The 15,261-nt window shown below is 42.5% G+C and overlaps 1 protein-coding gene across 1 annotated transcript in view; it reads right to left on the minus strand.

Annotated features, from left to right (window-relative positions):
* Positions 1 to 747: 747 nt before the first annotated feature.
* The window catches only part of HHIPL1 (HHIP like 1), a 101,490-nt gene continuing 86,976 nt past the window's right edge, over positions 748 to 15,261 (minus strand). Inside the window, exon 9 of the mRNA XM_072630265.1 lies at positions 748 to 4,821. Coding sequence (XP_072486366.1) covers positions 4,232 to 4,821 — 590 coding nt within the window. The 3' untranslated portion in view covers positions 748 to 4,231. The remainder of the gene's footprint in view (positions 4,822 to 15,261) is intronic.

Below are 15,261 nucleotides of genomic sequence, written 5' to 3' on the forward strand. Positions count from 1 at the left end.
TCCCTGCCCTACCTACAGTGCAGGATTATTATATAGGAGGATGCTTTGTTAACAGTAAAGGACTGTGGAAATAGAAGCTATTCATTGTTAAAGGGAGGTGAAAAGATGCTTCACATATGGTGCATTACCATTTGCAAAGGCTTCGTGGTGTATTGGCAAGAATGCTGATATTGGAGTCAGAGATCTGGGAACCTATACACATGAAAATCTCTCATGCCTCCATCTTCATGTTATTTCCCATTCATAGGATGTCTTCTCTATCTTTGCCTGTTAAATTCCCATCCATCCTTTAAAGTCCAACTCAAATGTTATCTCCTCTCTGAAGCCTTCCCTGATTCCCCAGACAGAGACAACCTTTTCCATGTGGATTTCATAGTACTGTGGTTTGTGATGCACTTTTCATATAACGATATATTTGAGGGAAGACAGCACTAGATTCCACCCTTCACTAGCAGTGGGAACATAGTCACGTTCCCTTTCTAAGCCAAATTTTTCTCATCTATAAAATGTGGCTAAGAATACCTGCATTACCTACTACACAGAGATGTTCTGAAGATCTCACTATAAGGAACTCCAAGAATGTATGATTTTACATTTTTGCAATTTTGCGCTACACCTCCAACATGGCTTGTCCATCAATCCACACAGCTAATTCTGGGATGGAGAATGTAATGGCTAACTACTAGTCCCACTTATAATGCTTTCAATGAAGGACCAAGGCATTAAATGAAACTATAGGAGATGAAGTAAGACAAAAATTCAAGCAGTCAGCATTTATTAGGGGCATATTGTAATATGACAGCAAAGATGACATCCTTTCCCAGCCCCCAATACATTCCGCTCTCTGCAGCTCAAATGTTGGCAGGGCTCTCAGACACGGGGAAACATTTGGTTGGGGGTCACAGTCCAATTATACAATCTAACAGACAGGCTGCCATGACAGAGCCTGGAGAAATTCATTGACCTATCTCAATTTCCTGTCACAAGAAGATGCCAAAATATGATGTAAAATTAATTTGGACAGGATCTTTTTAGATTGAATATTCTGGGGAGGAGGGCAACATGAGAATCAGGAAACCTGGGTGCTAGAATCTGCTATGTAACTTTGAGCAAGTTGCTGCCCTTTTCTGGGGCTGAATTTCCTCTATAAAAGGAGAAAGCTGGATAAATGATCTCCAAGGAAGGCCCACACTCTAGCAGAATGAGACAAATCCCTAGAACCTATACACATGAAAATCTCTCATGCCTCCATCTTCATGTTATTTCCCATTCATAGGATGTCTTCTCTATCTTTGCCTGTTAAATTCCCATCCATCCTTTAAAGTCCAACTCAAATGTTATCTCCTCTCTGAAGCCTTCCCTGATTCCCCAGACAGAGACAACCTTTTCCATGTGGATTTCATAGTACTGTGGTTTGTGATGCACTTTTCATATAATGATATGTTTGGGGGAAGACATAGCACTAGGCTCACCACAGAATAATGTTTTTTTTTAGCCACAGCAACTCATGAAAATCACCTATTAGTAGGATCTTTAGTGGTAGAGGAAATACACCCCTCCCCCCAAAAAGTTACAGTTCCTTAATGTTAAAGGTACTAACTATAGATATGCTTCTAATCCCCTTGCTAGACATAAGTTAGTTCCTTGGGAGCATGGGCCATGTTTTGTCTAAACTTTATATCTCTTCCATCACCCAGTAAAGTGTTTGGAATACAGTAGGCACTTACTAAATCATTGCTATGTTGTTCATCGGTAATAGTTAATGGTTCTATGGCAGATTTCAGGAAGCTTGTATGATGATTCCACACATGACGAATTGTCATCAAAAAAAGCCAGGTCCTCAAGTCAATCTAATTATTCTCCTCCTTTCCCTGGAGTAAGTAGATTTCCTCTACAAGAATTTCACCTCCTTTAAATTGAATTTCTATGCCCAGCATTTGGCACATAGTAGGTACTCAATAAGTGTTTGCTGATGGCTTAACTGGATTCCAAGGGGTCCTGGCTCAGTGGGGACAGCACAAACATAGAAGCTCCCACAGACCCTTATTCATACAGAATTTAAGGTAGGAACACTTCACCTAATACTCCCTCCCCTTTCTGATACTCTATAACACTTTAAAATGTCAAAGTCAGAAGGGGCCTTAGATTCATAAAACAGTCTAATCGACTGGGAAGCAACCTCAGAATCACAGAGCCATAGACTGCTAGAGTTGTATCATTTAGTCCTATTCTTTTTACTTGAAAGATGAGAAAATGGAGTATAGAGAAGTGACTTATTGAAGATCACAAAGCAACTCCAGACTACCTGTAGTGCTTGTCCCACCCAATAGTTCTTGAAGTTCGATCTAAGACTTCCAGAATGGTTAAAAAAAAAAAGAAGTATGGTTCCTGTGGCAAAGGTTTCTCATTTGCCTATATTAGGGGAGGCAGAAACCATTCTCCTTGTCTCTTTACCAAGCTTGGTCCACCTTCTATGGGTAACTTTCACTTACAGGAAAGGAGAAGCTCATAGAACTACCTGTCACATCAACCAATCAGTAAGGTTTTATTAAGTGCCTACTAAACAATCCATCCTTACTTGGAATGAGTTTACATTCTAAGCTATGAAGTTATGACTGGTTTACTTGGTCAGTACTCATGGTTAGGGACTAGGGCTACCTGATTTATAGGGTCATAGGATTTAGAGCTGAAAGGGACTTTATATACCAGTCCACTCATTTTATAGATGAAGAAACAGAGGCAAAGAGAGGTTGTGATCTATCTAAGGTCACATAGAGATTAACCCAGTTTGTTCCCAGTAACTTCTGGCTCCACAAACTTGAATATGGGAATCATGATGTTTAAAGAACCGTAGGACTAACAGGGATTCCCACATAATATGTGAATGCCAATAGAATGTTAAGAGCAGGGACTGTTCATTTTGTTCTCATATTTCCAGTGCCCAGCCTAGTGCTCAGCAGAGCAGGCATTTAATGAATGATTGGTGCAATTGAACTGAAGGTCTTCTACAGCATCCCTAACAGATTCCTATCTAGTCTTTGCTCAAATCATTCCCAGTGATGGGGAGCTCACTATTTCAGAAGCCATCCCATTCCATTGCTGGATGGCTTCAATTATCAGGATTTATCTTAACGTTGAAACAAATGATCTTGATAGTAAACCAAAATTGCCCTTCCTGTACTTATACCCATTACTTTTAATTTTGTTTTCTGGAGTCTGCCAACATTCAGGTAGTCACAAGCATTTATTAAGTAACTACCATGTTCCAGGCACTGTGCTAAACTCCCGAGTCACAAAGAACCTGTCTCTTTCCTCTTTCCTATAATAGTTCCTTAAATATTTGAAGAAAGTAATCATGGTTCCCCTATGTCTTTTCTTTTCCACTAATCAGCTGCAGTTCTTCCAACCATTCCTCATTTAAACTGGTCTCCAGTCCCCAGCTTTGTTGTTTTTCCCTCACTCCAATCTATCAAAATCTCTCCTCGAATGGATGGAACTGAACACACTATCCCAGATATGGCACACACAAGGCAGAAGACACCAGGATCCTTATTGGTGTCACTCTAGACACTAGCCTTCTTATCATGCAGCCAAAGAAAACAAAATGACTCCAACTCTGTACCTGCACAAACCTGAACGATGAGCACAGACTCTCCAAATTTTGCCCTGCTGTTCTTTTGTGTGTTCAGAGGAGAAAGGGAGGAAAGAAGGAAGCAAGGAAAGAAGGAAGGAAGGAAGGAAGGAAGGAAGGAAGGAAGGAAGGAAGGAAGGAAGGAAGGAAAGGAAGGAAGGAAAGGAAGGAAGAAAAAAGAGAAGGAAAAAAGGAAAGAAAAAGAAGAAAAGGAAAGAAGGAAAGGAAGAGAAAAGTAGAAAAAGGGAAAGAAGAGACAGAAAGAAAGGAACAGAAGAGAAAAGAAAGGAAGAAAAGGAAGGAAGAGAAAGAAAGGAAAGAAGGAAGAAGGGAGGGAAGAAGGAAGGAAGGAAAGGAGGAAGGAAGGAAGGAAAGAGAAAAAAGAATGGAAGGAAGGAAAGAGAAAAAAGAATGGAAGGAAGGAATATCTTAAATACACACGTGCCCATGTGTGCATGCATATATATTATACACACGCACACTGCAAAATGGAGTCCACAAAGCCACTTGGCAGGGGAGAGAGACAGGCTCCCAGAACCATTCTCTTCTTGTTTCCATCATACCCTATTAGCATCATGCTCCAGTGCCACCCACATGCATCTAAAAGTCAGGGTCTTGATGGCTGCATATCACTCCTGCATCTTCCTTGTGGTCACAGTTGTGTTTGCCAACCCCAGCATGCGAACACTCCAGAAGGTTTCTCTCCTGCCCTGTGCAGCGAACATCATCCAGGAGGATGGGCAGGGAGTGGCCCTCGCCAAACTCTGCCCTCTTGGCCACCTTGACCACATAGGGGAAGCCCAGTTGGCGGCAGACAACAGCTGCAGCCTTGGAGTCCCAAGCATCATCACAGACGGTGCCCCACTGTCTGCTCACATAGATCTCCACTCGGCCTCGGTCCCGACCTGAGGACTGGTGGTTGAGCAATCGGACGGCGCCATTCCGGAGAGGTGGGGGGACTGAAGTTGGCCTTCCTTTCCTCCTCCCACCTCTCCGGCCAGAGGGCCTCCGCGTCGGGGTCAAAATAGGTGGTGTGGGGGTCACTGAGCGGTTTCGGAGGAGTTGCAAAATCTGCTCAACCCAGTCAGGGGTTGAAGAAGGTGTGGGCCTTGCGGTGGAGGTGCTCCGTCGTGGGGCTTTGGTGGTGGCTCGTGGTTTAGGCCGCACAGTCACAGTGCGGGAGATGAATTCTGTAGAAAAGAGAAAGAGAATTGTGAGAAGCAACTTTCTAATTTTTCTAATTTTGGCCTTTGCTGGTAGGGTACTAGAGCCTCTGACCCAGACCTCTTTGAGAGAAAAATCATAGAAGGACTCAGGAGATTTCATCAGTTCAGCTACTGCTGGCCTTGGGAAACAGCATCCTCACTGCCCAGCCCTTTGGGGTATTCCATGTCTAAGATCTCAAGCAGCTCACAGCACAGCCCAGGAATACACAAAATCCAGGGTAACACAAATATAGAAACTTAGCCAGAAAACTAGACTCTTTAGGTTTATATTGCTGTTCTACTATAGAATAATACTGCTTCTCTGAGAACCAAAGAATGTCGTATTTGGAAAGGACTTTAGAGACCATCTAGTTCAACCCATACTAGAAGCAGGAATCCTCCCTCTACAACATCTCCAACAAGTGGTCCTGCACTCTCCAAATGGAGATCCCCCAAGAAGCCCATCCCGATTTTATACCACTCTGAACTGTCTTTCACTATATCTTTTCTTTTCTTTGGAGGCAATTGGGATTAGTTGACACGCCCAGGGTCATACAGCTAGTAAGTAACTGAGGTTGGATTTGAACTCAGGTCCTCCTGATTCCGGGTTCAGTGCTCTATTCACTGTACCTCCTACCTGGCCTTTTTTTTTCTTTTCTTTTTTTCTCAAGCTGACTTTCTGAAACTCTTCATCTATTGCTATTAATTCTACCCTCAGGTCAGACCAGAAGTCAGAAAGAACTGAATTCCAATCAGCCTCCAGCACTTAGTAGCTGTGTGATCCTGAGCAAATTACTTAACTTCTGTTTACCTCAGTTTTCTCATCTGTAAAACAGGCATAATAACAGCACCTACCTCTTGGGGTTGTTGTGAAGATTGAATAAGATAATAATTATAAAGCATTTAACAGTGTCTGGCACATAATAAGCGCTATAATTATTATTATCATGAATACTAGAGGCTTTTATTTCCCCCATTAAGTATTCTCGATTATAGTTCATTCAAGCATCCTCTCACAACATTCATCCTGGTCACCCTGTTACGGACCCACTCCAGCTTCTCTAGGGCCGGTCTTATTGTGAGGGAGTGGACAGAACTGAACACAACCCTCGCAGATGTGGTCCACTGAGGGAAAAGCTAGCAGTATCTTTACTTCCCAGATGTAGGACACTATGACTTCTAAATGCCACCTATGACAGTTTTAGACGTTTAGTCTGTAGCAGTACTCTGTTAATGTATATTATGGCTGACATTTTGAGCTCACAGCCTATTAAAAATCTCAGATATTTTTCATAGGGGCTTTTATCTACCCATGTCTTCCCAAAGTTGTATTTTTAAGTCTAATTTTTTTAATATAAGTGCATGACCCAGGGAAAGTCACCTCTTTGTTTCTTCCTTATAATTTCAATCCATTGGTTCTAGTTTGGTCTCCTGGAAACTGCTCCGAAAATGTCTAATCTCTCCTCTGTATGACAGCTCATAAGATAATTGAAGATGGCATTTCTGTCTCTCCTGAGACTTCTCCTCCCTGAACTAAACATGCCAATTCCTCAAAATCATGAGGCTCCTTAACATCCTTGCCACCTGCCTCTGGCCACATTCCAACTTTTTAATGCTCCTCCTAAAATAGGATGCCCACAACAGTGATCAGTACCTTAAACCAACAGTTCTCAAACTTTTTGGTCTCAGGACCCCTTCATGCTCTTTTTTTTTTTTTGGCAAGGGGAAGCAATTGGGGTTAGCAGGCTTGTCCATGGTTAAAGAACTAGTAAGTGTCTGAAGCTGGATTTGAACTTAGAGGTCCTTCTGATTTCAGGGCTGGTTCTTTCTCCACTGTGCCACCTAGCTGTTCCCTCTACCTCCTGCACTTTTACACTCTTATAAATTATTGAAGATCCCAAAGAACTCTTGGTTATGCTTATGTCTATTGACATTTACCATAAGACGTATTAGCTTTATTGTGAACATCGTTTTAAGCTCATGGATCCCCTGAAAGGATCTCAAGGAGTCCCAGGAGCCCCAGGACCACACTTTGGGAACCACTGCCCTAGACCAAAACTCAAGAACAGCTTTAGATAGAGAGTTGAATCAAGGTAGAGAGTACATGTTGGGGGGAAGGGGAGAAAAGGTAAGGATAGATTCAAGGACACCAGTATCATTAGATCAGACAGGCAAGACACTTGATCTGTGGAGCTAAAGGCAGCAGCCAGTTGCCCTTAGAAGGAGATTAGCCTTTTCTCTTCCAAGTCTCTTGCAGGAGGCAGATAAATCTAGTGAGAATCTGAAGCTCTGCACTTGTGTGTGTGTGCTAGCCTATTATACTGCAACTGGGGGGTTATAACTGTGCTGACTGGAGCATGAACAAGATAATAATGAGCAGGAAGTAGAAAACTAAGGCAGTAACACAGCACTGAGATGCCCTCCATTATTCCAGGTTAACAGATTTGGATGAATGAAATTCATGGTTATGAAAGAATTAGCAGATGAGATTGAGGAGCCTCTGTCAGTGATCTTGGAGGACTGGGAAGAATGGGAAGGAGAAAATATGTTATTCAGTTGTGTCTGACTTTTTGTGATCCCATTTGGGTTTTTTTTTTACAAAGATAGTAGTAGTTTGCCATTTCCTTCTCTAGCTCATTTTGCAGATGAGGAAACTGAGGCTAACAGAATTAAGTGATTTGCCCAGGGTCACAAGGCTAGTAAGTGTCTGAGGCCAGATTTGAACTCATGAAGATGAATACTTCAGGACCAGTACTCTATCCACTGAGTCACCTAGCTGCACAGGAAAATGTCTTCATGTCAAAATAAAAGATATCAATACATTGTTTTAAAAGAATTAAAGGGGTCAGGGCTAGAAGGGATACCTTGCATTTAGGGGGATCTCTGGCAACCTCACAGAAGAGGAAGGGTCTGAGCTGGGCTCTGGAGGACAAGTAATAGTGTGCTAGCCCATATCTGGGAAATACCAAGTCATTTCTCCACAGAAATTCTCAGAAATCCACCACCAGCACTGCCAGAAAGGAAGGGAAAACAGGGCCTCCCTGAGGCTGAGCAAGGGGGAGCTGAGAGACAGTAGACTTTGCTCCCATTTTTCCTGCTTCTTTCCCTCTATCAGGATAAGGGAAAATTGGCGAGCAAGCTAAGCTGAAGGATAAAGGTCACTGCCAGCCAACAAAAAATGCATCTGACTCTCCCTGCCCTGCCTTGCCCTGCATTTTTACTTGAACCCCACTACCTATACTACTACTTTTTAATCTCTCTTCTGCTAACTGAATAGGCCCTCCTTTTCCCTGATTTCCCTATTCTTAGGTACTAGACTCAAAAGCATCCCAAATACATCTCTCCCCATTACCTTCCCCCATCAATGGAATGTGTGAGAGAAGCTTGGATTGCCGTGACAACCCAATCAACAGAAAGGGCTTTCTTTCTGTGCCTTCTCCATCGCCCCTGACAGCTTTGAAATTCCATAGGACAGCAAAGATTTCAATTTCTGACAACCCTTCATGGCTCTGGGGTCAGCCCGGTATGGAGGAAACAGCCCTGGTCAAAGTCAGGAGGTCACATATCTTAGTCCTGGACATGTCAAAAACTAACTCATGGCCCCAGAGAAGTCAAAACCTTAATGTTTAAAAGTGGAAGCATTTAACAAAAATCCCTCCTTTCAGAGATGCAGAAATAGACCTAGACAAGGGAACTGACTTGCCCAAGATTACCCAGATAGTTAAGAGATGACTCAGGGATTATAGCAATAACTCACCTTTCTGGAATGCGTTAAGTTTAAAAATCACTTTCCTCATGGTAACCACAGGAAACAGGTAGGATCCCCATTTTTACAAGATTCTTTTATCTATAACACAGTTGCTTCCAAGATAGATGGTAAGAGAAAGGGGTCCTTAGAGTGAATAAAGGGACCATATGAAACCTTTAAGGATTAAAGGGAAGAGAATCTACTCATTTCTTCCCACCCACCAGAGAGGCAGCATGGTTCTCAAAATGTGGTCTGGAGTTTCTAAAGGTTCAAACTATTTTCATGGTAAAATGAAAGCATCTCTATTTCTAATACAGTAACTATTGATCAATAAAACCCACATAAACTCTTTGGGGGAGTCCTCTTTTTTAAGCATGTAAAGGGGTTATGAGACCAAAAAGTTCAAGGACTGATAGTTGGTGTAGTTCACAGAACATTGGATTTGGGGGAGGACCTGAGTTCAAGTCCTGCTTCGGACACTTAGCAACTGTGTGACTTTGTCCCTCAGGCTTCTCATCTGTAAAATGAGGGAGGGCAGGGTGTTTGGATTCACTGAGCTCTGACATCCTTTCTCCCTCTAAACCTATGATCCTATAACCAGCCCAATGTACCCTCTCAGGGCTCCCCCACCAGGGCAGGGAGAGAGAGCACAAAGCTCCAGAATACTACTTATTATAAAAATAAAAGCTGACACTGATGTGTTGTTTTAAGGTTTGCAATGTGGTTTTATATATATGGGGTGTAGGGTGTGTTCAGGGAAGACCAGTACCTTTGGTGTGATGGCTGCCGAGCCCTTTTTGGGTCTCTTTCCACCTTTGGTGTTCAGCTGTTCCACCTCTCACCTGTGGCTCCAAGAAGCTGCAGCACGTGCAGCGGCCATACCCCAGTAAACCATTTTGGCAGAAAGGCCAAATCAGGTTGAGGTTAACCAAGAGTTCTTAAACCCATTGGTGAGTTATGGGGGTGTCTACCCCAAGCATGTGAAGACTTCCTCTGGTGGAATGGGTGGATGAGAACAATCTGTTCCAACAGCCATGAAGGCAGAAGAAGCAGGTGAAGTGAAGCTCTTAGAGCTTGGTTAGACACCGAAGATGCCAAGGTCATCCACTGCATCCTGAGCCATTGCCAGCCATCTTGACTCTGTCCTGCCACTGGACTATGACTCTGGAGGAGAAAATGAGGCTGACAACTTCGTGCAACTCTGCCTCACTTCAATCCAATTTACCCACGAATCAAAAGACATCACCCATACCATTTCACTATTATGCCTCAAAGTCCTGTGGTAACAGGCAAGTGATGAAGCAGCAGATGTGGATATACTGGGAGCTGTAGTCACAACCCTAGACACAGGCAGCCCAGGCCATAGAGCTGTTTCTCACTGGTAGCAGCAATGGGACTTGGCAGCCCCCTGGGTGTCTGAGCAGCCTTTTAAGGATAGCACTGCTCACCTTCTGGTGTGAGAAAGGGGACTAGAAAAGGTGCCCTAAACATTGTCTGCTTACCCAACCCTGGCCTCAATACCACAGCAGGCAGGGAATCCCACTATACATAAAAAGCACAAAAAAATGTACAAAATGTATGAAAACATCTGCAAAGATGATTCCACTCACCATTGGCACATGGAATGTGTGCACGCTTATATACAACACAAAACCCAGTAGACCTGAAAGAAGAACTGCTCTTGGTGCAAGAGAATTCAACAAGTATCGCATTCAAATAGCAGCTCTGAGTGAAACAAGGTTGGCAAATGAAGGCCAGCTTACTGAAGTTGGAGCTACACCTTTTTCTGTAGTGGGTGCAGTGAAGGGGAGCGCCATGAAGCTGGCACGGATTTTGCATTCAAAACTAATCTAATCAGCAAGCTGGTATGCCTGCCAAAAGGAGTGAATGACAGACTCATGGCAGTGCAATTGCCACTCACAGGAAAGCGCCATGACACATCAGTGCCTATGCTCCCACCTTTCTTTGATGAGGTCAAAGAAAAATTTTACAAAGACCTAGAGACCCTTATCGTCATTATGTCAAAAAAGGACAAGCTCATAATTCTGGGCAACTTTAATGCTACAGTAGGCTCAGACTACCAGACTTGGCAGGGAGTCCTAGGGAGGAATGGAGTTGGAAACAGCAACAGCAATGGTCATTTACTGCTGAAGACTTGTGCATCGCATGACCTTCTCATCACCAACACTGTCTTCTGTTTACCTAAAGGCAATAAAACTTCATGGATACACCCTTGCAGCAAACATTGGCATCTACACTATTGTAAGGAGAAAACATAGACAAGATGTGAGTGTGACAAAGGCAACATGCGGTGCAGAGTGCTAGACTGATCATAGATTTATCCTTTCCAAGCTAAATATTCGCATTCATCAAAAGTGCTGCAAAATGACTACCAGAATAATTAATGTCAACAAATTAGAGCCCTTCTCTGAGTGTGAACAGTTTGTTGCTGACTTAGAGGGAAAGTTGAGCCAACACACAGTTGGTATGAGTGGAGCAGAAAAGGAGTGAGCAGCTTTCAGAGATTTGGTGTACAGCACTGCATTTGCTCATCTGAGTAAGAACACTTGCAAACACCAAGACTGGTTTGATGAAAATTATGGAGAAATTCAGAAGCTGCTAAATGAAAAACGAGAACTCCACAAGATTTACCAGCAGGATAGTTCATCCACCTCTAAGAAGGCAGCATTTAATTCCATCAAAAGCAATGTACAAGCAAAGCTTAGAGAGATGTGGGATTCCTGGCTCAGTAAGAAGGCAGATGAAATTCAGGTTTATGCTGATAGTAACAATCCAAAACACTTTTATGATTCCCTGAAAGCTACTTATGGACCAAAAACCTATGGTGCATCACAATTACTCAGTGCTGATGGAGCCACATTGATCAGTGATAAGGACATGATCCTAGAGAGATGGGCTGAACACTTTCATAGTGTTCTCAACAAACCATCATCAATCAATGCTGAAGCCACTGACTATTTACCTCAGGTTGAAGTCAATCCCTCCTTAGATGAACTTCCAACTGAAGAAGAGGTTTTGATGGCCATTAGGCTCCTTTCATGTGGCAAAGCACCTGGTGCTGATTCTATTCCAGCTGAGATTTACAAGGTAGGGGGACCACTGCTCATACAAAAGCTGACTGAAATTTTCCAGGTTATATGGCAAGAGGAGGTTATCCCCCAGGAGTTCAAGGATGTCTCCACTGTCCATCTCTATAAGGGTAAAGGGACAATCACAGGGGGATCTCTCTGTTAGTCATTGCTGACAAAATTTTTGCTAAAGTCCTCCTTAATAGGCTGATTCTTCACCTAGAAAATGCTCATATACCTGAGAGTCAGTGTGGCTTTAGAAAAGGCCGAGGAACAATCAATATGGTGTTTGCTGCCTGACAACTCCAGGAGAAATGCCAGGAGCAGAACAGAGGTCTGTACACAACATTTGTAGATCTGATCAAGGCCTTTGACACTGTTAGTGGTGAGGGCTTATGGAAAATTATGTCAAAATTTAGTGGCTGGAGTAGTTCATCAATATTGTACGTCAATTTCATGATGGCACATTTGCCGGGGTTCTGGATAACGGACAATGCTCTCATGCCTTCCCAGTCACCAATGGAGTGAAACATGGCTGTGTCCTTGCTCCCATGCTTTTTAGCATGATGTTTTCAGCCATGTTGACAAATGCTTTCAATAAGAATGAACACAGCATCAAGGTCAACTACCGAACTGATGGCCACCCCCACACCATCCATACATGTAACCATTGGTTACAACAAATGGAGAAGTTTTGAATGGATAAGTTCATTTACCTTGGTAGTATACTTTCCAGGGATGTACACATTGACAATGAGGTTGATGCACGCATTGCCAGAACTAGCTCAGTGTTTGGGAGGCTCCAAAGAAAAGTTTGGGAGAGAAGAGGTATTAGACTGGCTACCAGACTGAAGGTTTACAGAGTCTTTGTACTGATCTCATTGTTATATGATTGTGAACCATGGACAGTCTACCAGTACCATGCCAGGAAACTGAATTGCTTCCATTTGAACTGTCTTAGGAAGATTCTGAGGATCATCTGGCAGGATAAGGTACCAGACACTGAAGTCCTTACTCGAGCTGAACTGCCAAGTGTTCAAACTATGCTTCAGAGAGCACAACTCCGAATTGTTCGAATGCAAAATGTATGCTTGCCAAAAAGACTATTTTATGGAGAACTCGCATGGGCCAGGTGATCATATGGTGGCCAGATGAAACGATAAAATGACACTCTCAAGGTCTCTCTCAAGAACTTTGGATTTGACTGCAACATGGGAGACACTGGCACAGAACCACTCAGCATGGTGTGTCCACATCAGAAAGGCTGCTGTGCTCTTTGAGCAAAGCAGAATTGAGACAGTACAAAGTAAATGCAGGATGCACAAATTTGCATCCACCCCAAATATTCACATGAACTATCTGTGCCCAACCTGTGGTAGAGCATTCCGAGCTCATATTGGTCTGATCAGCCACAGCTGGACACACTGAAATTTCACTTTATCATGGTGATGTCATTTTGGTCCTCTTCGAAGGACAACAACCAACCAATTATATGTATATATGTGTGTGTGTATGTGCGTGTGTATACACACACATATGTATGTATATATAATATAAAGGAAACATATAAAGTAAGTTATATGTATATGAGTGTATAAATGTATGTTTATATATATATATATATGTGTGTGTGTGTGTGTATGTATAAGCTTCATCTGAGCATCACAAGAACCCCCAGACTCAATGTATTCCCTTTCCAATCTATTCTCCACACAGTTGTAAATTCATCTCTACCTACTGACTTCTTTTGGTCCCAATTAAAAACCCATCTTTTATAGGAAGCCTTTCTGAAACCCTCTTAATTCTAGCACCTTCTCTCTTTTAATTATATACTATTTATCCACTATATGGCTGGCCTGTACACATTTCTTTGCTTGTCATCTCCCCCATTAGGGGGCAGAGACCATCTTTTATATCTTTTTGTATCTCTAGTGCTTAGCTCACTGCCTGGCACATAGTAGGCTCTCAATAAATATCTAATAAACGTTGAGAATATCACTGACAAAGTGATATTCCTAAAGTACAAACCAGACCATACTTAGGAAGCTCTTAATTGGTTCCCTATACCCTTTAGGGTAAGCACACTCTTCTTTATCATGTAAAGCCATTCAGAAAAAAAAAAGTTCTACCCATCCAAGTCCCTTGCACCATCAGATGGCTCAAAGGATGTAGTTTTATCAATGTCTCTGACAACCGAGAAGATACATTACCATGAGCTTTTGCTGTACATCCTAAGGATGATGGGACCTTTCTGTCCAATTTACAGCTAAAACCTCCTATGTGTTGTCTTTGCCCTTAGAATGTGAGCACTTTGAGAAGAAGTGCTGTCTAACTTTTCTATTTATATCCCCAGCACCAAGCACAGTGCTTTGCACATGGTAAACAACAAATGTTTCATTCATTCATTCATTCGTTCATTCATTCATTCACAATCTAGCGGCAGCATAGCTTTCCAAGCTGACTACACATTACTAGGGAAGGCACTAGAATTAAGAGGGGTTGGAAAAGCCTTCTTGAAGATGAGATAATAGGTTCCTCCTTACAAAATCTCTAAGCCAAACTAGCTATTTACAGTTCTATAAAAATGACTTTTTATCTTTCACCTCCATACCTCTGCATAGGCTTTTCCCCATGCTTAGAATGCCATCTCTCTATCTCTTGAAGCTCCTAGGGTATTTCCAAAGGTCTGTTCAAGGGTTCCTTCCCTCAAAAGACCTTTCCTAATTACCCCAAATGTTAGTGCCCCTCTTTATTTTGTAGATATTTCTTCTGTGAACATAATGCATCCCACCATCCACCCATTTTATCCTACCAACCCCCTGTAAGAAGTAAGCTCCTTGGGATTAGGGACTGTCTTGCTCTTGTATTTATGGCAGGTCACTTTACCAGTTTAAACTTGTTTTCTCATCTACAAAATGGAGATAACAATCTTTGTGTTACCCATCTCACAAAGTGGTTATGAGGAAAGAGCTTTGTAAACATTTTGCTGTTCAGTCATTTTAGACATGTCCTACTCTTCGTGACTCCCTTCGGGGTTTTCTTGGCAAAGATACTGGAGTGGTTTGCCATTTCCTTCTCCAGCTCATTTTGCAGATGAGAAAACTGAGACAACTAAGGTGAAGTGGCTTCCCTAGGGTTCACACAGCTAGTCAGTGTCTGAAGCCAGGTTTGATCTCAGGAAGATGAGTCTTCCTAACTTCAGACCTCACATTCTGTTCCACTGTGCCACTTAGCTGCCCCATGTAAACATTAAAATCTTATAAAAATTAAACATTTTCTTCCTCTTGAGCTCTCCCATCATGCCTTGCCCATGGCAACTGGGCAAGAAATATTTAGTGATTGAGTAACTCAGCTGCTTCCCTCTCATTTGTCTCCTTGGATTGCCAGGTTGGTTGGAAGCAGAAAGCCCAGAACTGGCTAGGAAAGCCAGGATCATTCTAGGAAATAAAAATAAGTAAACTTAAAAATAAATAAATAAATGTTGGAATTTAAATAAATAAGTAAAAATAAAAAGCTGTCTCATGCCCTATGCTCATGCTATCTATATCAGTCATGGTGCCATAGTTGCTATGCCTTCTGGGTCCTATG

Source organism: Notamacropus eugenii, chromosome 1 (genome assembly GCF_028372415.1).
Source record: "Notamacropus eugenii isolate mMacEug1 chromosome 1, mMacEug1.pri_v2, whole genome shotgun sequence".
Lineage (NCBI taxonomy): Eukaryota > Metazoa > Chordata > Mammalia > Diprotodontia > Macropodidae > Notamacropus > Notamacropus eugenii.